General features: G+C 36.5%; 2 protein-coding genes across 9 annotated transcripts; one reads left to right on the top strand and one right to left on the bottom strand.

Annotated features, from left to right (window-relative positions):
- Positions 1 to 8: 8 nt before the first annotated feature.
- LOC103981248 (ATG8-interacting protein 1) lies at positions 9 to 5,319 on the top strand. 8 transcript variants are annotated; one of them, XR_010499394.1, is made up of 7 exons: positions 9 to 130; positions 936 to 1,768; positions 3,598 to 3,817; positions 4,198 to 4,440; positions 4,541 to 4,699; positions 4,756 to 4,946; positions 5,043 to 5,319. XR_010499394.1 is itself a non-coding variant. In XM_009397905.3 (4 exons), exons 2-4 carry the CDS (start codon positions 938 to 940, stop codon positions 3,709 to 3,711), a joined length of 870 nt encoding a protein of 289 aa, XP_009396180.2. In that variant the 5' UTR covers positions 9 to 130; positions 936 to 937; the 3' UTR covers positions 3,712 to 3,931. The 8 variants fall into 8 exon arrangements, 2 of the variants coding, with proteins under 2 accessions (XP_009396180.2, XP_009396179.2); XR_010499400.1 differs by having other exon boundaries at positions 4,774 to 4,946; XR_010499406.1 differs by having other exon boundaries at positions 4,783 to 4,946.
- Positions 5,320 to 8,036: 2,717 nt separating this feature from the next.
- On the bottom strand, positions 8,037 to 24,218 carry LOC103981249 (pumilio homolog 1). Its single transcript, XM_009397906.3, has 11 exons — positions 24,013 to 24,218; positions 23,228 to 23,909; positions 19,598 to 20,435; positions 18,796 to 19,360; positions 17,990 to 18,131; positions 17,802 to 17,909; positions 13,430 to 13,642; positions 13,195 to 13,305; positions 11,393 to 11,587; positions 8,512 to 8,686; positions 8,037 to 8,429 (listed from the first exon to the last, which is right to left on the bottom strand). Exons 2-11 carry the CDS (start codon positions 23,879 to 23,881, stop codon positions 8,395 to 8,397), a joined length of 3,036 nt encoding a protein of 1,011 aa, XP_009396181.2. The 5' UTR covers positions 23,882 to 23,909; positions 24,013 to 24,218; the 3' UTR covers positions 8,037 to 8,394.
- Positions 24,219 to 24,451: the final 233 nt, after the last annotated feature.

A 24,451-nucleotide genomic window follows, 5' to 3' on the forward strand; every position in this document is an offset into this window, starting at 1 on the left:
AAGCAATGGTTCTCAATAAATATCGAGTGGAGAGGTGGCTTTCCTCCGTAGCCTCCTCGTCTCTCATCGGGGTTTGGCCTCTCTCCACGGCGTCTTTCGTCGTTCTTGGATCGAATTGTCGTTTCGGGAGGTTGTTCTCAAATCATTCTTTTGAATTTTGCGTTCTCATGGATGATCTTCGTGGTTTGGCCAGTAGCTGTCATCTTTTTTGAACTCACGCAGTGATTAGGGTTTTTGTGGGGTTGTTGCGTTCGATCTTTGGTTCGTGTTTGTGAACGGAATCTGGATTTTCTCCTCCAATTATTGTCTTCTGTGACCTGATTCATAAGCTTTTGTGTTGGGATTTAAGGCTCCGTTCACGTCTTGGCCTTTCGGTTCTGAAATTTGGGGCGCAATTACTTGCCTCTGCCGGTTGTTTTTCCGATAATTCTTGGCTGATTCATATAATTATCTTCAAAATAGCTTGATATTTTGATAAATTCTTGTATTTGACATCATGTGGATCATTTGATGGGCTTGTATTCTGATAATTCTTGGCTGCGTGATACTTGCAGGGGGAGGTTGGCAATGTTTAGAACTGTGCTTCTATTATATTGCTTTATCTTTTGAAATTGAAATTTTCTCCCTGCTCTAGTCAATACTAGAATGACATGAGAATTTTGCTTCTGCTTTCGATTTTTTGCTTCCTATATATCTTTTCATACGAGGTGCTTGATCAATTTAGTTATCTCTAGTGCATTGCGATCTAATTACTGATTTGTTAACATCGAAAGCCTTTTGTCCCTGAGAAAACATTATATCTTGCTTGATGAAAATGATTCTTAATGTTGTCTGTCTATCTACAATGCTAGGTAATGGCATAGTTCTTCCTCGCTATCTGTGTATATCTTGATATTCTCTCTGCCTAATACTCTTTATATGTGCTTGGTTTTCAGAAATGGCAGACAAAGAGAAAGACTGTCAAGAGAATCATGTTGATGGAAATGACTGGGAAGTTGTTTCTCTTTCAGCATCCATGATGGCTTCTGCAGCTGATCAAATGGGATTCGATCCATCAAATGTGAGTAAAGATAAGGAGTTCAAAAAAAGTGAAACAGAATCTTCTCCTTTAATCATGTCAAGTCACTTCGTATTTCCACCAATGGAGTACGAGACTGTTAAACTAAAAGATAGTAACTGTGAATTTGGCAATAGAGTCATGAATGAAGATGTAATCCCTGGTGATGAAAAGGGTAACACCACCAATAAGACTCTTGAAGAAAGCTTTAAGACTAAATTGGATGGCAGCCTACATGGGATTCAGTTTTCTGAGAAAGACAAGGATCCTTCGTTTGGTGGCATAGACATTGGAGAAGGGAAGGCAACACAAGAAATGAGCTTGGTTTTGGAAGAAGAGATGCTGTTAAATTCTCATGGAATTAATGATGATCATGCTGAAACTGGTATGAGTGGATCGTTTCCTTGTAATGAGCAAGCTGATGATTCCAAGCCTATTAATCCTTCTTACCAATCTCCAGATTCTCCTCTAAGTTATCCAAATGCATCAAGTCAGATAGCAGAAAATAAAAATGACAGGTTTAGCCTTCCATGTGGAGCATGGTGGAAGAGGCATTCAATAACTTTATATAATCATGCAAAGGAAGCAAATACGATGTGGTCTGTAATAGTGGTAGCTGCATTAATGGGCCTTGCAATTCTAGGGCAACGGAAACAACAAGAAAAACCTCAGCTTCAGCAACTTCAATTGCGTCTAAGCACCAATGGTCAGGTGTGTAGACTTGAATATGAAGAATATACTGGACAATGTTGTCTTGACTTCTATTTTGCTCTTACATTATTCTTCTGTACTTGGGAAATTTTATCCACCTGCTGGTATTGTGAGCTTGCACTTTAACCATAAAGGTTGTTTTTCTACTCTAGTTTAAGATTTAAGGCAATTCTTCTCACGCCCAAACATACGTTGATAGGAATTTGACACGAAAATAAGAGTTTGCTATTAGTATTACAGTCGGTTGAGAAACTTGTGGAAAATTTCACTGGGTCAAGACTGAATCAACAATGATGACAGAAGGCTTGGAGGGGGAAGATGAGGAGGGTGTCTTTACAATATGTTATTTATTTAGATTGTTGTTTTACATTTTTTTTTCTTTTCAACATTCTTTTTAATTAACCTATGCATTCATGATATGAGTCACTGTGATTGATAATTACACACAAAAGGATGAGTAGCTGCAATTGCCATACATGCATTAGCATAAAGAAGTTTTGTATTGCCATCTCCATGATTAGTTGGACTCGGTTTCCAGAAATTTAGGTTAGTGTGACTGTGGTTTTGACTTTTGACAAATATTTTCACTTTTATGCAGTCCTGTTAAATTTTCTTTCTGTCCATGCATATCTCCGAGTACTTAACAGAAATCAGTTACTTGTGCAGCTATATGAACTACCAAATAAAAGTATGAATATCCAAATTGCTATGGTTTTCCCATATTATATCACTGTGTTTTAAAATTTGTCATAACAAAGCTTTATCAATGCCTTTTTCTTCTATACTTCTGCAGTCAACTTGCTTTGAGTGTTAGAAATAAGGTGATTGATTTTATTTAAGAAGCTGTGGTAAACAATATTTTGTTTAGTATGTGTTGCTGATGTAAGCACTTGTAATTATTCCTTACTGTGTTATATAATATTGTCATTTATTTTTTTCTCACACATTTTTTCTCTATTTCTCTAATATTTTTTTCTTTATATGTAGTGTATATTTCTCCTTTGCTACCAATTAATGTCGATTATGTAAATTCATTAATGCTTAATGTCCTCAAAGAAATTCATATGCATCTAATTTCATTTTATCTGATTACTCCTTATGATGTACATGCATCTTGTTATTCTATCAATTATCTATGTGCACATCTGGTTGTATTGTTTATTCTATAAATTATTTGCTTATGATTCTCCTTTGTAGATATGAAATGTTTAAAAAATATGGAAGCTGTAGCCTATTCGTGCTTTTTAATTTATTAGGTCTTGTTTGTGCAAATGGCATGTATGTGGTACCTTTTTCCACAAAAACTATCTAAGTGTTATATTTTAACATTTAAGTTATGAAGAAATCTCCCTTCTTTTGTTTGTTAATTTTTCCTATCTATTTAAAAATTTCATTGTAGAGAAGTAAAAAAAAACGTGTTTGTTATTGTGCAGTTCTCTGTTCATATCTGATTGATTTGCTATCAGTTTATGATGTAGTTTTAATCTGAATCGGTCCCATAATGAAATTGGTAGAGATTCATGTTCATATATGATGTACAAAGTTTTACATTGATAGCTCCTTGATGTAACCCTACTTTTTCTTGGCTTGGGATCAGATGGTGGAAAAGTTCAATAACAAATGTGCGTGAACGAGTTCAATAAATGCTTGACATTAGTCGAGCTAACTAATCCACTTGATATGAATCAAAATATAAAACAAATGTTCATGGGCAGAGTAAATTTCATGCCTGATTTCTGATTCACTCTGGATTCACTTATATTTGTAGGATGGTACTTTCAGAAAACTAATGTGCTCATCAATCATTAACAATCTTTTTTCTCTGGCAGTGCATAAACCTGATGCTGGGACCAATGTACAAGCTTGAAAGCATTTTAGCAACTGATCATCAACATGGTTCTGCACTTGGATCTGCTGCACGCAATGTTGATGGCAACCGTTGACAATGATGATGGTGACGACAAATATAGGTGGTGTGGTGTGCATGTAACCGGCAGAATACAACTGTTTGCATACTGTAGCTATTACATACTACTGGCTTTAGACATGGTATGCTAGTGAACTTTGATAGCATAAAATTAAACTTCTGAACTTGTAAATAATATGTCATGTAAATATCTAAGTTCTTGTTATTATAAGCTCATAAATGCCTGCTTTTCATCATGCTAAAGTAATGTTCTTTTTTCTATTCCAGCAAATTGCTCCAGTCAAGTTAAGTGGTTGATGATAGTTGTAGTTTAGATTGCAGGTTTTGATGCTATGAGAAGTTATTCTGCTTGTCTTATGTTTTATAATGAGATGATGAGATGCTCTTCATGCATGCTGTGACTGGAGCTCTTTGTTGTCTCCTTGACAGTAGTTGATGTGTTATTGAAATATTTAGTTTTCACTCATTTCAGATTGTGCCTTTTATGTCCACCTCATAACAGGAATCTCTGGGTTTAAGCAATCCATGGTCTCGCAGCTGATTCTCCAAACTTGATACAGTTTTCCAGAGTACAAGGGATTGATATCCCTAACATTTTTTCCTTATTTTGTTTCTTTTTTCTCTGGAATACTTAAAGGAAGGCAGCCTTGTAGTCGTTCTAGCACTCCCCCGCATGATATTTTAGGCATACATATCTAAGGAAATGTTCACAACAAAAGAATAAGGAGAAAAATGGTGCTCCAAGGTATCTTTGATCTTAAAACTGCACTTTTTTTGAAATGCCACTGGGTTAGTTATTCCTTCGTATATAATACTTGCACCTAATGCCCCTCTGTCATTAGCAGGCACAAAAGGTTTGATGAAAGGAAGGACAACCCTGAGCAGAGGAAGGACAAATTGCATAAACTTTCAATTTCTCGCAACAAAAAAAAGGCTACGTTTTGTATAATGTGCTTTACATTAAATTCCTCAGGCCAATCTTCTCCGAATGTAGTATACTCATGGTATCATTTTCATCTCTGGTTATCTGCTTTCTCAGATTTTTATACAACTTGATTAGGGCTTGTTTTTCCCAAAGTGGTTTCAGCTAAAGTTTCTGAGGTGGATTCTGCAATATATTTGTGTGTTTTATACAAATATGAACAAGAAAATGATAAAAGTCTCAGCTTAAACACACAAGGAATATATGCCTCATCCGGTGGTTGTTCTTTTGGTGTCACTGCCTCTATTTTAGATGTTGCTGCGGATGTGGTAAGCTACTCTTCTGTAAGTTCTTCACTGCTATAAGGTCGAGTTGAAGACTTGCCATCTGCAGATACAGACTAACACTGCTATTTTGTGCCGCAGTGAAGGTTCGAACAAACACCAAAATAAGAGAGCAGGATGACATGAGGAGGAAGATCAAAAGTATGTTGATACTCCATCTTCTTCTTATATTAAAATGCATATCTGAGCAATTTTATAAGCATAAAGTTTTGCTTTTATCTGACTGATTACAAAGACAAAAGACTGATATGATTGCTTTAGACTAATCATTCTAAGAATCACATGCTCTTTGTAAGTCAAATTATCTTCATTCTAATTGAAGTGATTGTTGTGACCCGATTGACACAAATTACAATAACTGCTTTAACTGTAAACATTCCTTTTTCTTTTTTTTTTTCCTTTTTTTTTTATTTTTGGCAACCAGCCAGGATCAAGCATTTCCAACTCGTTCCCCTCCAAAGCCTCCTATGATTCAGTGTTAGGTCAGAGAGATTGAGATAATTTGATCTCAATCCAAGCAGGTTGGAATGGTCCTGATTGATTCATCTAATGAATAATCTTTATAGAAAGAACTACTTACCAAGATCTAACCTGTTTCAATACCAAATAGTGAATTGGCTGCCAATGGTACATTAAGACACACGAAAAAAAGAGCAGAGTAGAACTACAATGCTTTAGACACTACCAACAAAGACTAAGCTTCCCCGAGTCAGCCTCATGTCACTTATGCCCAATTTTAACCATTGACTATCCATTAAAAGCAAAAACAAACACGAAGTCTATGCCAAGCAGCATCAATGAAAAATAGGCACTTATTGAAAAACTCAAGAAAACAAGTTCACGTTCATCTCATTAGCTACTTACAGAATAAATAATTTTAGAACTCATTGGCTACTTATTATCCACCACATGAGTATTAGGTATTCTAAATAATTTTAGAACTTACGTGGATCAATAGTTGCTTTCCCTTCTTCGTCAGCATATAAAACAGTTCCAACTTCATCAAGTCCGATCTCACGCTCAAGGGTGCTCTAGGAGTCCCTCGACACTTCCTATGACATAAGAACTACCGACTGATAATTGTAGCTTAATTGGAAGCAAACATTATGATTTACAAGAATATTCTTACAACCACAAATTATAGGAACATATGTTCCTTTCTCTTTCACATGTATCCATGCTCTTGAATTATTACCATAAAATAAGTCAACATTAATCCAGCAAATCTGAAGCTCCCTAATTGTTGGCTGGAACGCGCTCAATGTCCTTACCAATTTATGTGCTACCTGCTAAACAGCAACATGATCGAGAGGCCAACTTTCAAGTACCCAAGCAACAACCTATTGCCAAAGTACTAATGTAAATGCAATTCAAGAACTTGGTAATGTGGCATTACAAGTGAAACAAAGTACAAAATGAATCCAATAATGTAAACTCTTCCACTCCACCAAGTTATTTGAGTTGACATATATTCACGAATACAAAACAAAACCAAGAATAAATATATATTTATCATGTATATATACATATTTTCTATCAAATAAAGATTTCTAGATGAATTATATTCTTAGTTAGATTAAGAGTTTTGAGGCAATGTATCCCTAATAACTTAAGGCGGATGATTGGATGTGTCCATCTTATTTATTATAGTAAATTATTTTTTTATATTTTTTTTCTAAAGAAAGATATATATTATCCATCCTAAGAGGTTACATAAGTTCCTGTAGCATGAGATGCCACTTTTGGATTTCATTTGTAACTCTTAGTTTGAGTTATGATATATATATGTATATATGTATATATGTATATATGTATATATGTATGTATGTATGTATGTATATATATGTATATATATACATATACATATATATATACATATACATATACATATATATATACATATACATATACATATACATATACATATACATATACATATACATATACATACATATACATATACATACATATATATACATATACATATACATATACATACATATACATATACACATAACACATAACACATAACACATACACATACACATACACACATACATATATATATATACACACACACATAATGTTTGCTTCCCTTTATGATGGCATGGCCCATTAGAACCACACTGATACCACAGGAATGTGGCTATCTGGAGAATCATCTCAAGAAAGATGATGTTAAAGAAAACCATAATTAATTGGAAGGAAGAGGAGGAGACCTTTTCGGGCGTGGATCTTCAGCGGCACAGTGGAGCCGATCTGCTTCAGACCGCTCCACGGCGGGGGGCGACCGATGCCGAATCCGGGGATCGATCGATGGAGGTGAGACGCACGTGGGCTTTTGGGTTGATTCCTAACAAGGGGAGGGGAAGAGACGAGGAGCGCGATCGTCTTCGAGTGGGAAGAGAAGCATTAGCAACAGCAGCGGCGGTGGAAGAGGGCGGGGGAAGAGCGTCGCGATTCCCATGTCGACCAGATCAATGGCTTAGCGCTTTGGTTTATACCGGCAAGTGTTGAGGAATGTTGTTAGAGACAACGGCCGTTGTGATTGATGTAAAGGACGAATTGATCCGTTATTTTCTGTTACATTATTTTTAGCCCTACAATACCGTCAAACAAATTAATTAAAACAAATAAAAACAAATTGCATTATATGATTATTGAAGTATACGTTTCATAAAATCAACATTTGAAATCTCGATTATATTATAATCAAGTTCTCAGTATCTTCCATTTAGCAACACAAATAGTTCTCATGTCATTATTTTGAATTTTCCATGAAAGAAATTAATTATGAATTATCATAAAAACCACCAAAAAGCTTGAATAATTAATTAAAGAGGAAATATTGGAACCAAGTCATGGGAATGAGAGATTTCAGGAAAAAGAACATAGAACTATGAAAGAAACAGTACTCAAATGTACATATATACACATTTGTATTTCATTCTTGATATAAGAGCTTCAGCCAGAAGAACAATGTCTTTTGTTATGAGCATCTAAGGACATGGCATGCACAAGTATCATCTTATCTGGTGAAAGGAAAAGAAGCTTTTAAGAGATGAAGGCACCATCTTAGCAGCAGAAGAGCATCCTGCACTCCTCTAATAAGAACCATTACTATGTCAACTTTACAGTTCTAGAAATGTTACACATTTCAAAGGCCAAACATTCTACATTTGGCTCCACCTGCTACCCTACACATCATTTCTGATTATGACATTGCTGTTGCTTTATCTATTACTCAGAATACAGGTGCAAATATACATGAGATCCAGGGAAAACTCTTATTTGAACATGCCTATCTTTTATTTACATTAAGGCAGGTCCGGCTTAAACTCGCCATTTATGCTGAAAAGAAAGACAAGTAGATGGTTACACTCGCCTCGTTATCTGTACAAGGACGCCATCGATCGAGTCAGACTGCAGCTTCTCAAGATGAATACGATGACTGCCCAATGCGCCTTTCTGCAAGACAGAGGAGACATGATTTAGCGCAAAGTTTGACAGCATTTTGTAGAGGATCACCGCCGAGTCAGAGCAGATTTACCTCCTGCAGCAACAAGCTTCTCAACACGGGCAACTATATGTTTTCCATATGTGTACCTCTTCAGTGCATTCAAGTGAACCTTGATGCGTGAAAGAATTAGTTCACGGTTTCGATCATCACATGTCTCAAGGACCTTTTGTACAACATAGTTAGCAAATTGGTCTTTCATCATTGCCTGTGAACCAAATTCAAAATTAAAAATATAACACAAAAGGTGATTAATCACCATAGAAAACACCACTATGAACCAGCATGAATGAGCTAAAATAATTTAATGCTTATAATCCATTGTCCATACTGCACATTCATAATGAAAGGTTTCTGTTAGTAGCCCACAACAATTATGCTGCCCAAGACCAAGCCAAAGCCATCAAGGGAAGATGGAGCTATTTACTACCATCATCAAACATGCTTTATGTGTTACAAAAACACAAGACAGGGACATATTTAGATAATAGCTACGTGGATAAGGATTTCTACTATTTCTATAACAAAAAAAGGTGAATTTAGAGCTCCAAGTGATACTGAAATGTATCGATAATTTGAGTTATACCAAGAAGTTGACCTACGCTGCACACAGTAGCCACCCTCGAAATGCAAGAAATTTGTTCAGATTTTACTAGTTGCTGGGTCATAGAAGGTTGTGAATCAGTAATGTAAGCAGACCACAATGCAGAATGCAAGTTGGAACTGGAGTTGGTTAGGCAAATTGATGGTTGCATGTCTAAAAGGACACAACAAACAGGACTAACATCGGGTTCAATACAAGCAGGAAGCTACAGAGCGTAAAGGTCTTGCTTCTATACAGTCAAAAAAACCTACTATATCTACTTGGTCCGACAAAAAAATATCTCCACTTTTGATGAAGATACAACAAAAAAAATCCAGTGAATGTCATAGAGGTAGCAAAGTCCAAAAAATATAAACAAAAGCAAGGATCAAATGAATGGATAATTCCGTTGCAAGGGAAAATAATCATGGTGCAACTCACAAAACCAATCATAAATTTGATGCATTAACAATTTCAGACACAGGGAAGCTTGGCTATCAACAAAACCTTCCAATAAAATCCCTTAAGGGCATTAGAGGCTACTTCAATTTCTTATTGCAATGCTTTATTTGCAAATTTCATCTTTACACCCTTGCTATTGGCTCAAGTGGAGGTTTGTCCTATTCAAATGCCATCAAATGATATATCTCTGCTTTTCAAGTAGCAAACAAGAGGAACTATTAAAAATTGGTTCAGTTAGTACGACTTCCATATAAAGTAGAGAACAAACAGCTCAATTGGAAAGTACAGGGTCCCCCATGCATGTTACTGTTCAATGTGAAAGTCTAGGAACAGGATCAACCAATGAATAAGTTATTCAGTCTTTAGGCATAGCAAATCAACAGGTTACATCTCAGCCTTATGCTGAACTTACAACAGTTTTGCATGGGTCCTTGATTTGGTTAGGGACCAAGTATTTTTAGGAAAACACCAGAACTGTATTACACAATGACTGAGACTTTGTTACATAAATGTCCATACCATCCTCAGGTCACAAACACTGTGTATTTACCAGAACCAGACTTGTAACAAGAGAACCAACCAAAATTCTTCCATTTTAATTTTTTACAAATATTTAAATTTTCTCAGGCAATTTGTCAAGTGGATCTGAGAAGCCACCACCTAAATACCTGTAGATGACATTCCCAATCACCACTAACTGGGGGAGGCCTCAAACTATGAATGAAAGTTCCATTTTCAGAGTAACCTGTAATCCATCAAACTTCCTGCCAATCTGTCAACCCTGTACATAGATCTAGCAGTGTAAAACCTACTTACCGATTGCCAATCAACATACCAATATCTTAACAAAGACCTGCCTGAAAGTGGTCAGCAGCAGAAACATCTCAATTTTAAAAATATTTTCTTTGTATTCTTTAATGCTTTCTCACTTCTTTGTGATCCTTTCTATTCCCCCCAGTTTCTTATATCCTTTCTTTTTCTTCCTTCTTTTTGGACCATTACACAAGACCAGCTATCTTATGCAGAATGGAAGATTTTTAAGTATTGATTTTATGTTGGCCGATACATAGCAAACCATTCGGCTGGCAAGACGTGACACTAGCAGGTCTCCTTCACAGAAGAACCAGTCTGTCTAATAGAAATGGACAGCCACTTTGACAGCCCAAAACATTTTAAATTCCTTCAACCAGGGAAACATTTAAAGGCCCCCTTGACTTCCACAAGCTTGTGAATCTCACTATTCTGCCTCACCTTGCCACCACCTTGCATCATTGCCCATAGAGATTAGATTGCTTCACTTCACCATTGCCTCACCTCCAAGTCCTCGTTTAGTCTCAAGCCTCTTGAGAGAAGGCTCCATGCCACAGCTTGTGACATTCCTCGAGCCCTCATATCTTGTTAAGTCGCTCATCGCTGCCCATCGACCGCCGCCTTGTATGCTTCCACCTCCTCTTCTCCTCTTCCTCTTCTGCCTCCTCCCTCCTCTTCCTCCACCACCATATCCTTTTCTTCCTTTCTCTTCCTCCTTCCTCTTCCTCTTGCTTCCTCTTCTTCATCCATCGCCTCCTCTTCTTCCTTCCTCCTTCCTCCTTCCTCCCTCTTCATCCATCACCTCCTCTTCTTCCTAGAACCGGTTTGATCAGGGACACAAAACGACAATCCTTGGCCACCACAACTACCATCCTCCTCCAAAGTATCCACTATCCACTAAAATAGAATCATTGAATTTTTTCCACTATAGTGTTGTCATATGGTTCCATCAATTCATATAAGAAAATAAACCAACTAATAATTCTAAAACCTAAAAGACACCACCTTGATTCATTAGATCTTGTGAATCAAATAATTAAGAAGTATGAATAAATATACCTGTAAGGGTTCATTTTCATCAGTTGAACCAAGCATTTCATTTATTAAAAGTTGACGCTCTTCAGCGGTCCCATAGGTCAAGCATTTCTCAACAACATTTGAAGCATATTTTTGTTGGCTCATCTTTACTATCTGTCCAGTGAGCTGACATATAATATCAGAACGTTCTTCTTGTTTACCATGCTGCAAAACATGCTAATAAAAACAAGCAGGGAAACCAAGTTAGTTCACAATGAATTATATAAATCTTAATAAAGAATGGAATATGGACAATAAGCATAATAAAGAACCATTGATAGTACCTTAAAGAGAGGTAAAAAATAACAAGCATAACATGAAATAGACAGAATAGCAAAATTATGGGAAGTTTATGCAATTAGTTGATTGTTGCACGAGTGATAGGTCTCAAGTTCAAGGTCCACATATGAGCATCATGTATATCATTTAATGTAATATTTCTTTTAAAAAATAGCAACGACATCATAACAAAACAATACAAGTATCAGAGACTAATACAACTATTTGAAGCATATGTAATGACAACAAAAACAAGATATAAAGGTCATCTTGTTTCTATTATTTATTCCTTCCAAGTTTTTTCACCTTTAGCTCCTTGTCAAATCAACAAGTACAAGTTGTTTAAAGAAGCAAAATATAAGTCTTGTTAATCTAGAATAAGCATGACAAAACAAAGCAGTGGAAGTAAAAGCATTATGTGACTCTTTGGAAGAAACAGTGTAAATTTGATAACCAGCCAATCGATCACTTTGCAAGGCATAGTATGATATTCTAAAACATATCATTGATCTTTTGGATCTCCATATCCAAATCGTAACAATTCATACAGCAAGGACCTACAGTGTCCCTGTGGCAATTCAATCAAATTAAAATCCATGAAATCAAGACAAGTTTAAGATGGTGGGGCCTAAACATCACGCTAAGGTTCTTTTGCAATCTAAGTGACCAAGATTCAAATAACCAAACAAACTCTTTCCATGTTGGCAGTCCTTCACACCTGATGTTGGCAGGAGACTTGTGCAGTGGGCCACCCATAATACTTTAGTCAAAACATTCTTAATTTCAATAAATTATATGGCTTCTTAACCTATCAAAAATAAAGTCTCTAGTATGTTCTATTTGCAAGAAAAATATCTGGTATCAAGCATCAAAACAAGATCCAAATGATATTTTCCTAATGAAAGTAAGCAGCCCTTTATAAAAAATCTTTCTCATCACACCTCTTTTTCATCATATCTAACGTATTTCATCTTTTACAAATCAAGGTTTAGAAAGTAACAGTTAGGCTATCCTCTTGTTTGGGAAAAAACAAATCTGCTAACTTTGCCAAGATGGAAGTATCAAACATCCTGTAAGGGGCGATAGTGATTGGACTAACAGAATCTAGTTCCTTTAACTTAAAGTTACGTCTCAAGTGTGGATTGTGAATATAAAGTTATGATATGGTGCTTTTAATGTTATCAGAACAACACTATGCCTCCCCACTTAAATGTGCTATTTCAATACAAAACACAATGTTTCAAGGGCAATTTTAAAAACTATCATCTTGGCTCTATCAACAAATATCTCAAGATCAAATTTAAATTATCAATTTTTTATCAAAAAAACCATATCTTGAAGCAAAAAAACATTATTTTGAAATAACAAAAAACTTCTTATTACAACCTTATTGCAACTCATGAATTTAAACAGAGTGGTAGACACAAAAACCACATTCCACCACAGGAACGTAATGCACATAAAGAATAGGTAAACCAATTAAGTTAACCGATAAAATAACCTACTTGAATAACATAATTCCCATATTGATCTTGTGCCAAAGTACAAACAGATTGCCTGATTTCATCCATCATAATGCTCTGAGTTTTTGGATCATCACAATGCTCCAGCACTCTCTGCCATATAAAAGATGTAATATACCAGCGATAGAACAAGAGAAACATATTCGAGCAAAAGACCAGACAGTATCACTTGTGTAATCAGTCTTATATGCAATAAAAAAAATGGATTTTGTACTACCTGTATAACTCGACAACCATATGGGTGGGTGGACAGTGCCACGACATGCCCATAGAATGATTCAATTATGAATTTAATTTTTTCCTGTGGGACACATTCAATACATTTCTGGATTACATGGTTGCCGTTCTGATCCCGAACACATTTCATTATTTGTCCATCAAGCTCCAACACCATCTCAGTTTGCTCATTTACATCAACCACTTCTAATGCCTGCCAAAAGAACATGAGCCAAACTTTCTGAGAACAACATCAAATGCATGAGAAGCCTTATAGCATGTCCAGGGAGAAATTATATAATGAATTTATGTTGCACTATATGATGTGAGTAAGCAAATTTTGAATACAAAATCAGGCATTATGATGAGAAAATCAACATGTAGATAGCAAACTACCAACACTAACATTATATTAGATGTTCAATTCATCATCTTGAAATGCTTCAAAGTTCAATGAAACTTAAGCAAAGATAAAAAGCAATGTTCTTTTTTAGGACTTTTATGCAAGAACTTTCTTTTGTAATCATCTCCATGAAAAAAAACTTTATAACCTTCCAAATATGATTATTAAAAGCTAAACAATTTGCTTAGCTTGTAATATAACTATACTAGGAACTTTAGGTACCAGATAAACTCAAAATTGGACTTCAAAAACTTAAAAACAATTAACTAATGATAATTATGAAAATACATATGAATAACAACAAAATGTACATATCTAAACCCATGACACTGAGACTTCGTAAGAGATTGATTATTCATCTCCATTCCAAACTCATTAAGGAGTCTACTCAGTCCATAATATTGATACATGCAAAAGATAATAGATTTATGCATTCAACAATTAGCTAGGCTGATCAGCACTTACCCAACCACAAAGAGATTTCTTCATGATAAAATCCCTGTTGATTATAGCCCTAATGGCATTTTAACTTTATATCACAGAAACAAAGTTTCTTACACTAGAATTACAACTCCTTGAGAAACATCATACTCTCCTGCATTCCTCTCACTAACATGCCACTTAAAACAATGAGCAGCACTGATTTTTTTTTTTTTTTAACTTAGCACTTTGTCTCACAATTACAAGATCTGTTGCAAAGGTTTAAATTTCTTGCTCATAGTCATGTTAGGCATCAAATCAATAATAATTCTTAATGTGCTAGTTGGGACACTACAGATTTTTGTTGTTGTTGAATAATTTATAATGAGCCTCAAATTTTATTATTAGTCTCTTGTTCCATTAGTCTAAGATTACAGATATTGCAATTCAGTAAGTCTTGATATTCACAAATTTTATGATAGTTGGAACTCCTATAATTCAAATTGTCTACAACTATTGGCCATTAGAACTTAAATCGTTTAAGAGTTTTCTATTTTAATAAATAGCAACATTAGCCCCTAATTTCAGCTCAGAGTGACAATGAAAATCTTCAATTTTTTTCGTGTTCATATTCGTCCTCAACTTTGCAAAGTGCACTGTTTGTCCCTTGCACGTTAAAGGCTGCCTAGTTGGTAAAACAAACCATCTGCAAGCATTAAAAGTTTAAAACTACTATTTAGTTGCCTGTTGACATGACCATATTTGCCACATCAATTACCATCCCCAAATTAGGGCTTTGAATGGGTATGGAAGAAGTATAAGAGAAAGAGGAACAACAAAGGCAAGGAAAAGACGAAAAAGAGGAGAAGAGAAGAAAAAGACTGGAAGGATAAGAAGGAAGAGCAAGAAGTGCAGGCGAAGGAGGTGAGGATGATGGTGGAGGGAGAGGCAAGCAAGGTAGAGGGGTAAAAGATGGTGCACAAAGAGACGAAAGAGGTGGTAAAGGTGGAGGTAGAGAAGGTTAGGAGGAGGTGGAGGAGGGGGTGGAAGCAAATAGAGCAAGAAGAGATGAGTCTTCTCTTAGGGACTGATGCCATAAAAATGGACACATCAACAGAAAACCAAATAAAACAACTTCTATTGATTGCAGATGGTGGTTTGTGGCAATCCAGCGGCCTTGGTGGACCAAAGGAAAATGGTGTCTTATCATTCTAAGATTGAGGGACCAATATGAGGAGAAACAAATTAAATACTTGAAGTGCCACCTCGAGCATAGTTTATGGACATTGCTGCAACTAACCCTCATCTTTTCATTGTCTTAAATGTGAGCCTGATAAACAAAATCTCAGAAGTTACAAATTACATTACATTAGCCAATTAATTTGGCAATCCAAATTTATACCAGCAAGGTTCGCTGTACCACAGGCAATACATACCGGTCCGTAGGGCACCAGTACGTAGACTACCTTGTATAAGGTAGTAGATGTAACATGACCCCGTATCAAGCGATACGGGGTCTGTACTGGTCGGAATGATCAAAATCCAACCATTATCGACCTATACTGGTCAGTAACAATCAGATTTCAATCGATACTGATCAAGGGCCGAGATTGCCCTGTTTTAAACGGTCAATTTGATCGTTTGAACCAAAGGGAAGGATTTTTAAACCCTTCCTCTCCCCTCTTTCAACCCAATTCACTCCCTTAAACTCTCTCACTCACATATCTCTCTCATTCTCACATTTTCACTCTCTTAAACTCAACAAAGTTGTGATTTGTGAATTGGATCAAATTTGAGAGACTAATTTTGGAAGGATTAACACTTAGGTTAGAGGAAAATAACTCTAATAAAGAGGTATGCATTCTCTTTTTAAATTTTTATTGATATACAATATCTAGTGGTTGTGAAAGTAATTGGTCAACGTTCGTATTGATTCACATGAAGGTCCACAACAAATTATCATATAAACTATTGGATAAACTAGTATATATCTACTACAACATGCGGCTAAAGTTATGAAGTGCCAAGTTAAACAAGGAGCCAAAGGAACCAGAGATTAATCCCATTGACCTCTAACACTACAATGAAGATTCACAATCGATGTTAGAGTGGGTCGAAGCAGCAGAGAACAAAGAGGATCCTCTACTTGATGTGTTTAAAGATCCTCCACGTCCTTCACATTTTATCATCGAGACAATAAAAGAAGAAGAAGCACATCCCCAGCAGGAGGAAAATCCCACTCGATCAGAATATGACGGAAGGAGCCAAACAATATCGAGTCAGACTACTCGAGGACCTAAAGATCTCTAATCATCATAGTCGTCCGCCCAGCATGCAAAGGCAAAGGGGAAGATAATAGCATCAGTTGTACCTTTGGAAAGAATCAAGTCGAACGACAAGCCACCTCAATCACATTCAGTAACCCACTCGATTTGGAGACATGGCAACAACGTGGACAAAAGTGTCTCGATTGTTGACAGCAGCGACGTCAGAAGTCACTGGTCCCATCTACACAGTTTGAGGGTGGTGTATTGACCAAGGAGCAGTATTTTACGTATGCCACCCAGGATTCAGATCATGGAATTCAACAAGGTACAGATACTACACGACATAGATACAAAGCGAAACTATCGTATTATGGAGAATCTTACGACCAACAATACGATGATAGTTGATCATTCTTCTCTGAGCAACAATACGATGATCGATCTTATGATACGGAGTAACAAATCAGTGGCGAAAGTAGAAGTTCTGACATTCTCCGTGCTTCGCATCAATACATGTCACAATCGTATTTGCCTCAAGAGCTACCTCAAACACGTGTGGTTCATGGCAATCAAACTATAATCATCACCACATTGATGCACCAATGTCATACAGTGTATCAGTATATTATGTCGTGAGATCAATTTCAAGATTGGGTCCAACAAACATATCATATTGATATATAGATACATAGGATCAAGGACCTTGATCCACCGCCCATGGAGTCCTATCGTTCTTTTTGGTGATAGAACAAAGTGTACATCGATTGATTGCTTAATTCACTTGAATCTTAAAGATTAAGTTGTTTAAAAAATAATCTAACAATTCAAATTATTTCTTTATAGATAATTCAATATTAATGGAATGACAACCTGAAACATACCATAAAGCTATACCTCAATACTTGAAAATGATATGTCACTATTCTTTCCTAATTTAGATTATTTTTACTAAAATTAAATAAAATTTATATTTATTTTCAACTTAAAAACTCTAATCTAACTTTTTTTCGATTTTTTTGGAGCTATTGTTAGCAATTTTTCTGTGTCGTCGATACATGCCGCTATACCGACACACAATATGTCAGTACAGATTCATACGTATCATATCAACAATCGACCAATACAGCAATACAGACCAATAAGGCGAAGTCTGTATCTTAGTACTATCATCAGATCCAAATTATCTAAAGAAAGAAAGATTAATATGCAAAACACAAAAAATAAACAAAAACCAATTGTAAATATCCCTTGAATGAAAGGTAAGAGATTACTCATATTCAGACCTTCTGGATTACTCTACAACCATACATTTGAAGACTGAGAGGCAAAACATGGCCCTTAAGTTGGCTTGCAAGTTGCGTTCTCTGAATTTCTGTACCATGCTCGAAGAACTGCAATTAAAGTGATGATAAACATTAAAAAATTTCATGAATAGAATTCAAGGGTTGATTTGTTAGCATAGAGTTCATACTTTCTGGATGACATAATTCCCAAAAACATCAGTCATCAAAGAATGAGCTTTCGGAAGTATCTCAGGAAAGATCTTATTTTTCTCTTCAACTGAAGCAGTCTCGAGTTTTTGTTGTATAAAACGACTTCCGAATTGGTCCGCACTGGAAAAGGGAATGAGAACATCATTCAGTCTTAAGTTATCTATAAATAAAATCATAATGTAAAAAATTGAACAATCCAAACTGATACAACAAATCAGTTCTTTGGTCGGCCACAGATGACCCAAATTGCCTCAAAAAATTGGCATGCATGATTTTGCAAAATATAGTACATGATATCATGCATAATCTACGTAACACATAATAGCATGCATATTATAACATAAAACAAACAGGAAGCAACAAACATGAGATTTGCTGCTATATAACTAACAAAAGATGTAATGGACAGATACATGATAGATAGAATGAATTATGGTACATATAAAACCATGAAATTGTGGCATAAAATACAATCAGAAACAAGCACATAGATAAATTTGAAATTTTATGTAGTAATCCCATTATCAAGTTTCAAACAATTATAAACATATAAATTATTTGCATCAAACTTGGAATTTTCAACAAAATGATACACAATAATTTAAATTTCTGAGGTAAATAGTGATAAACTTTGCAGCCACCAATCCTCCAATCTGTAATGTCCAATCTGACCAATACAATCAGATGCAATTTTTGTTAAATTATCCCATATCCGATCCTCAGTTCTAAAACCTTGCATAAAATCTGAAAGACATGAATCTGTAAGGAATCAACAAAAGGCTACCTGAATTCAACAACATGCCCTACAATATCTGAGAGCTCGAAGGATCGTGTTTTGTTGTTCTTAAATTCTTCCAATAAAGATGACATGTAACCTTCTTTCATGGTACCATTTTCTGTGATCCATGATCCAATGGACCCTCCAGGTGCACTTCTCATACTGGAAGGGATGCGAGACAGCCGCTCATTAAGCCTTACAGGGCTTCCAGAACCCAAATTAGGAGAGTGAATGGTAGTAGATGATGGACTTCCTGGATATGGCATACCAATACCAAAAGCATGATTGCTGCTGAAGCCATGATTTAAACCACCAGATTTGCTCAGAAGAGGCATGCTATATTGTAATTTTTGTTGCGCGAGCAAGGCTCCAAGATATGCAGTTTGATACTCAGGCAAATTCATCTGTGAGGAACCAAGATAATTCATTCCTGAATAGTGATCCAAGTTCCCAGGACCACGTACTAACGAATCAGAAGTACTCCTTAAATACTGGGCATACAAGGAGTCCATAATTGGACCCTGGAAACCAGAGCCCACCTGGTTCCCACTTGTGTTCAGATATTGTCCTTCTGCACCAACCATCAATATTCCCAATTGAGTTGGACATAAAAAAAATGCTGTACATGATATATTGATATGTAAACATGTAGACAAGACACATCCAAGTGTAAATTATATACTTAGAAAAAATAGCTATGGCCAAATATGTGAAGAATTTCATGAATGCAAATGCACAATATATTAGTATGTAAATATATAGCAGTAGAAAAAGAAGAAAGAAAATGAAGAAAAGAAAGGATGATTACCTTCATCTAACCTATTGTTTACCATTGTTTGTAGTCCATGACCACCAGTATAAGATTTTGAATTTGAGCCACTGAAGTCAATGTTCGGCACATCAGCATTTGGATATAAACTTTTAGAAATTGTTGTACCAACAGAAGGTACTTTCTTGTAAACATTAGTATAGGAGGGTTGCTTCGGTAAGTTCATTTGCCCATCAGAAGTTAATTCAGATAAGCCAATCTCTGTTAAACTACCGGTTCTTTTAGATGGATCACTGTACCCAACAACATTAGTGGAATTTTTTAACAACGGTGACATGGGCTTATCGATGACCTTTTGCTGCAGATATTGTCGGTTATCACCATCATAAAGCAATTCGGTTTGATTACGAAATTGCTCATCAAGCTGAGCTGGTACGTGGCACTCTCCATCTAATGATATTTTTCCAGATAAGTTAAAGTCGGATAAAGCAGACACAAGATCACCATAGTCAGCCATATGAGAGGAAACACCACCTAAGCCATTTGATCTATCACTATCACTATTTCTCACTCCCACAGGTGGAAGGCAGGGGCTTGGAGATCTCCGAATTAATTGAGGATCAGGGGTTGTACTTCTAGAAAGGGAGGAAGCCAATGCAGATGCAAAGGAATGAGAAATTGAGGCCCCAAGGCTCTGAACCCTAGTAAGACTGGAGGAAGTTGTTCCAGATTGAATGCCACCTAAACCTTCTGAACCACTCTGAAGCTGCATCAGCGGTGAATCTGAAGCTCTTATCGGATCAACATTATCATATGTATTACGGCTAACTGGACGAGAAATATGCCCAATGGCAGAAGACGGGCGGCTGAATTCCTCCTGCAAATTAAATTTGGTCTAGATGAGCCCAAGACATGAATATATTATCAAGCAGAATACTAACATCAGATAACTAAAAAAGATATAAGCAGAGAACTTCAAGGAAAGATAGAAAACCAAATCACAAGAAGCAATTACACAGACCTTGTAGAATTAATAAGTCTAAATCATCATGAGAGCCAATATGCTTCCAATTCAAACATTCAAGTGAGACAAACAAAATCATTTATTACATGCATAAATTCAGGATGTGACGAACAAGGTTATTGCTTTTCCTAAGAGCTCTTGTGCTCAGATTAAAATCATGGACAGGAAGGTAGCTTATAGATACTCAAGAGTTCCTGGAAAGTTTGATTAGAATATCCAATAATATAACTTCTACTGGAGAAATCTGCATGCCCATCCATGACAGGAAAAAACTTCTATTGATCTATTCTCAAACTTATAGGTGACACCATATAGAAACCACGACGAAGGATAATCTTTGCCGGAACAGTTATAATTTGCAAATAAGTTGCAAGCCTAATTATCACAAATTGAATGTAAAAAAGATTAGTTTCCTGGTTTAGAAAACACATTAGTTTAATAGAACTGTGCAACAGAAAAGGATAAAGGAACATAAAAAGTTACATCTACAGATTGTATATTTGGCTCAGCTTATGAAAGGGATTATTGCAGCATTTAAAGTAAACTATGCCACTTTTGCAAAATTTATGCTTTTTGGTAACACATTTTTAAAAGGGGCTTCCCATGGAAGCAAAAATTTTAGATGTATCTTATTGGAAAATTTATGTTGAAATGTAACACAATTTTTAAGTGACTTCCATCACCACCACCAACACAAGCTGTCATAACAACAACTGTCACTATCTTGTTGCCACCATCACCACCACTCCCGTCACAACCATCAGCCAATAATGCCACCACCATTACTGCTATAGTCACCACCAAGGTAATCACTGCCACCACAATAGCATCCTTTCTCAAGCAAAGCAACTTTTAGTCTAGCTAGCTGTTAATGTGTTTGAATCAAAATATGCAATAGTGTAACAGAGACATGACAATCTACTTCCTTGTGTTCATGATCACAAAGGAAGTCCACGTGTTCCGAAAGGAATATCCAGTTGCATACTCCAACAGTATACTAAACTTCTAATATCATGATCAAAATTCACCAGTGAAGGAAGTGAAGGAGCAATAATACAAGATATTAAAGCAACATATAAATTTGTGAATGTTAAACAACCTTTAAGGAAAACAAGTGAAGGCTGGTTTATAATCACAAGGATCTGGGGAAAAAGCAGATAAATATAAAATTTTGCAGCTAGATAGCTGGATCTTGTCATTACACCAAACCTCCAAAGCTTGCCTAAACTGAATGTGCTAAAGCTCAAATTCCAAATATAGTATAAGGTAGAATGTAACAATAACTAGTAGAAGTAACCTTAAGTAAATATTACAACATCATCATACATTAGAGGAAGATACTCATAGCCTTGTGGTACAAAATAATCTTGAACATGTTACAGGAAAGAAGCAAGGTTAATTATGAGTTCAAGAATAAAGCTGATGTTTGTAACAGCTAAAAAAGGAAGATGAATTTAAGTGTCTTGATAATGTAGCAAAGTATTGCAATTGAAAAGACATCACTAGCAAAAAAAGTGAACAAAGACATTTTATTGGAAACTAATCAAAATGGGGAGAAATATCTAGCCCACAAACTCCCATCTAAAGATGTATGCATGTAGTAATGTATTATGTTTTTTTTAAGTGTAGTTATGCATTCTGTTAAAAGCTACAGTCATAATCAACTGTTCCATCAACTATACATTATCATATCTATTACGGCTAACAGGATGAGAAATATGCCCAATGGCAGAAGATGGGCGCCTGAGATCCTCCTGCAAATTAAATTTGGTCTAGATGAACCTAAGACATGAATATATTTTCAAGCAGAATACTAACATCAGATAACTATAAAATATATAAGCAGAGAACTTCAAGGAAAGATAGAAAACCAAATCACAAGAAGCAATTAGACAAGCTTGCAGAATTAATGACTCTAAATCATCATGAGAGCCCATATACTTTCGATTCAAACATTTACGTGAGACAAACAAAATCATTTATCACGTGCTTAAATTCAGGATTATATATAAGATTATTCCTAAGAGCTCTTGTGCTCAGCTTAAAATCATGACCAAGAAGGTAGCTTATAGATATTCAAGAAGTTCATAGAAAGTTCAATTATAATCCCCAATAATAAAACTTCCAATGGCGGGAAAATCTGCATGCCCATCCATGACAGGAAAAACTTGTGTTGCTCTATTCTCAAACTTATAGGTGACACCATATAGAAACCATGACGAAGGATAATCTTTGCAGGAACAGTTACAATTTGCAAATAAGTTGTAAGCCAAATTATCACAAATTGAATGTACAAAAATTACAGGCCGCTACATTCATGAAAAATATACCACATAAAACTAATGCTTCCTAATTTATCAAACACATCAGTTTAATAGAACTGTGCAACATAAAAGGATAAAGGAACATAAAATGTTACATCAAATTTTATTCATCTAGTCAAATTATGTTTCATCAAGTCAAATTTTACTCAACTAATCATACAACATCCTACATCTAGTCAAATTAAACCGCTTAATATAAGAAGTTAGATAAGTTAAATGACTAGTAAATTACCATTGAAACGTAGATTTATTCCGACTATGCTTTAAAAGGCAATTTGGTAAACTTGGAAATTCAGAAGAAAAAGGGAAAGGCTTAGCTACCTGCAGTACATCTGCAAAACTCTTTCTCCTCATGCCAAGCCCAACATCTGGCAGCCCGATGAGCCCATCGGTACTCTCAATCCATTCTCCTGACTGTTGCTGAGACAGATTCGGCGGCAGTACCCCTCTGCTGGCCTCCAGCATGTCCCGTTCACCATCATGCATCAGGAAACCTGGTTGCAATGAGAAAAGGGAGCTGCTCTGGCCATCGCCATCCATGGATTCTTTCTTCCTCCGCCTATCACCAATCCCTCCGAATGAAGATGTCCCACCATGAAACCTCTGTTGTGCACGCCAGTCCTCCTTCGATATAGCCGGTGGAGGCATCCTCGGATTTAGATTCTCGTTTGAATAATAATACGATAAATAAGCTGGATGCGACCTCAAATCCTCTTCAGATAGCAAGCCCCTGGAATCCTGACCACCGAGGTGGCAGGCGGTCTCAGCGAAGACATCCTGCCCAAACAAGCTCCCAAAGGCATTTCTTGATCCCTCCACAGTGGGAGGCGCGCTACCACTACGGAAGCTCAGCTCATCCCGGTCGAGATCAAAGGCAGCTCTACTTTGATGTTGCTCCCGGACCAAAGCCTCGATATCCCTCTCGAAATCATCATCAAAATTCCCACCCATCGGGGTTCCAGTAGCCATCTTCATGGAGCTCTACCTCACCTTCAACAAAACCCTAATACCGCAGCCATCATCGGATCATACCGACAAGATGATTCAAACAAGAAAAAAGTTCTAGGGGAAGCCGCAAACAACAGATCGGAGGCCAAAGCTCTCACCTTTGCGACAGTTCCCTCATCCAATCCGCCAGAACGGCGCCTGGAAATCCCAGCTCCGATCGAAAGATGGACCCTTTACCAATAGGATGAGCTGGCTTCGAACCGAATTAGGACAAAAAGCTTGGCTTTATCCATTTCGGATCGCCGCGAGGAAGAGAGAGAGAGAGAGAGGATCTAGGGTTTCAAAAAAAGGAAAAACAACACGATCAGTCTTAAGATTGAGGGGGGACGCATAAAAGAGGAAAGGAGAGAGAATAACGGCTCCTTGGGAACGATCGAGATGGCGTAGCGGACGCTTCGAACCGTCGGATCGGGAATGCAGGGCTGGTGATTGGCCAGCGGCGTGTCGTTCGTGGTTTCCAGTGGCCGTCTTCCATCGCGGACACGTACCATTCGGTGATGCATCAGCGGTTCGTTTCGCGAGTCGAACGATCCAAAC

Source organism: Musa acuminata, chromosome BXJ1-4, assembly GCF_036884655.1.
Source record: "Musa acuminata AAA Group cultivar baxijiao chromosome BXJ1-4, Cavendish_Baxijiao_AAA, whole genome shotgun sequence".
NCBI lineage: Eukaryota > Viridiplantae > Streptophyta > Magnoliopsida > Zingiberales > Musaceae > Musa > Musa acuminata.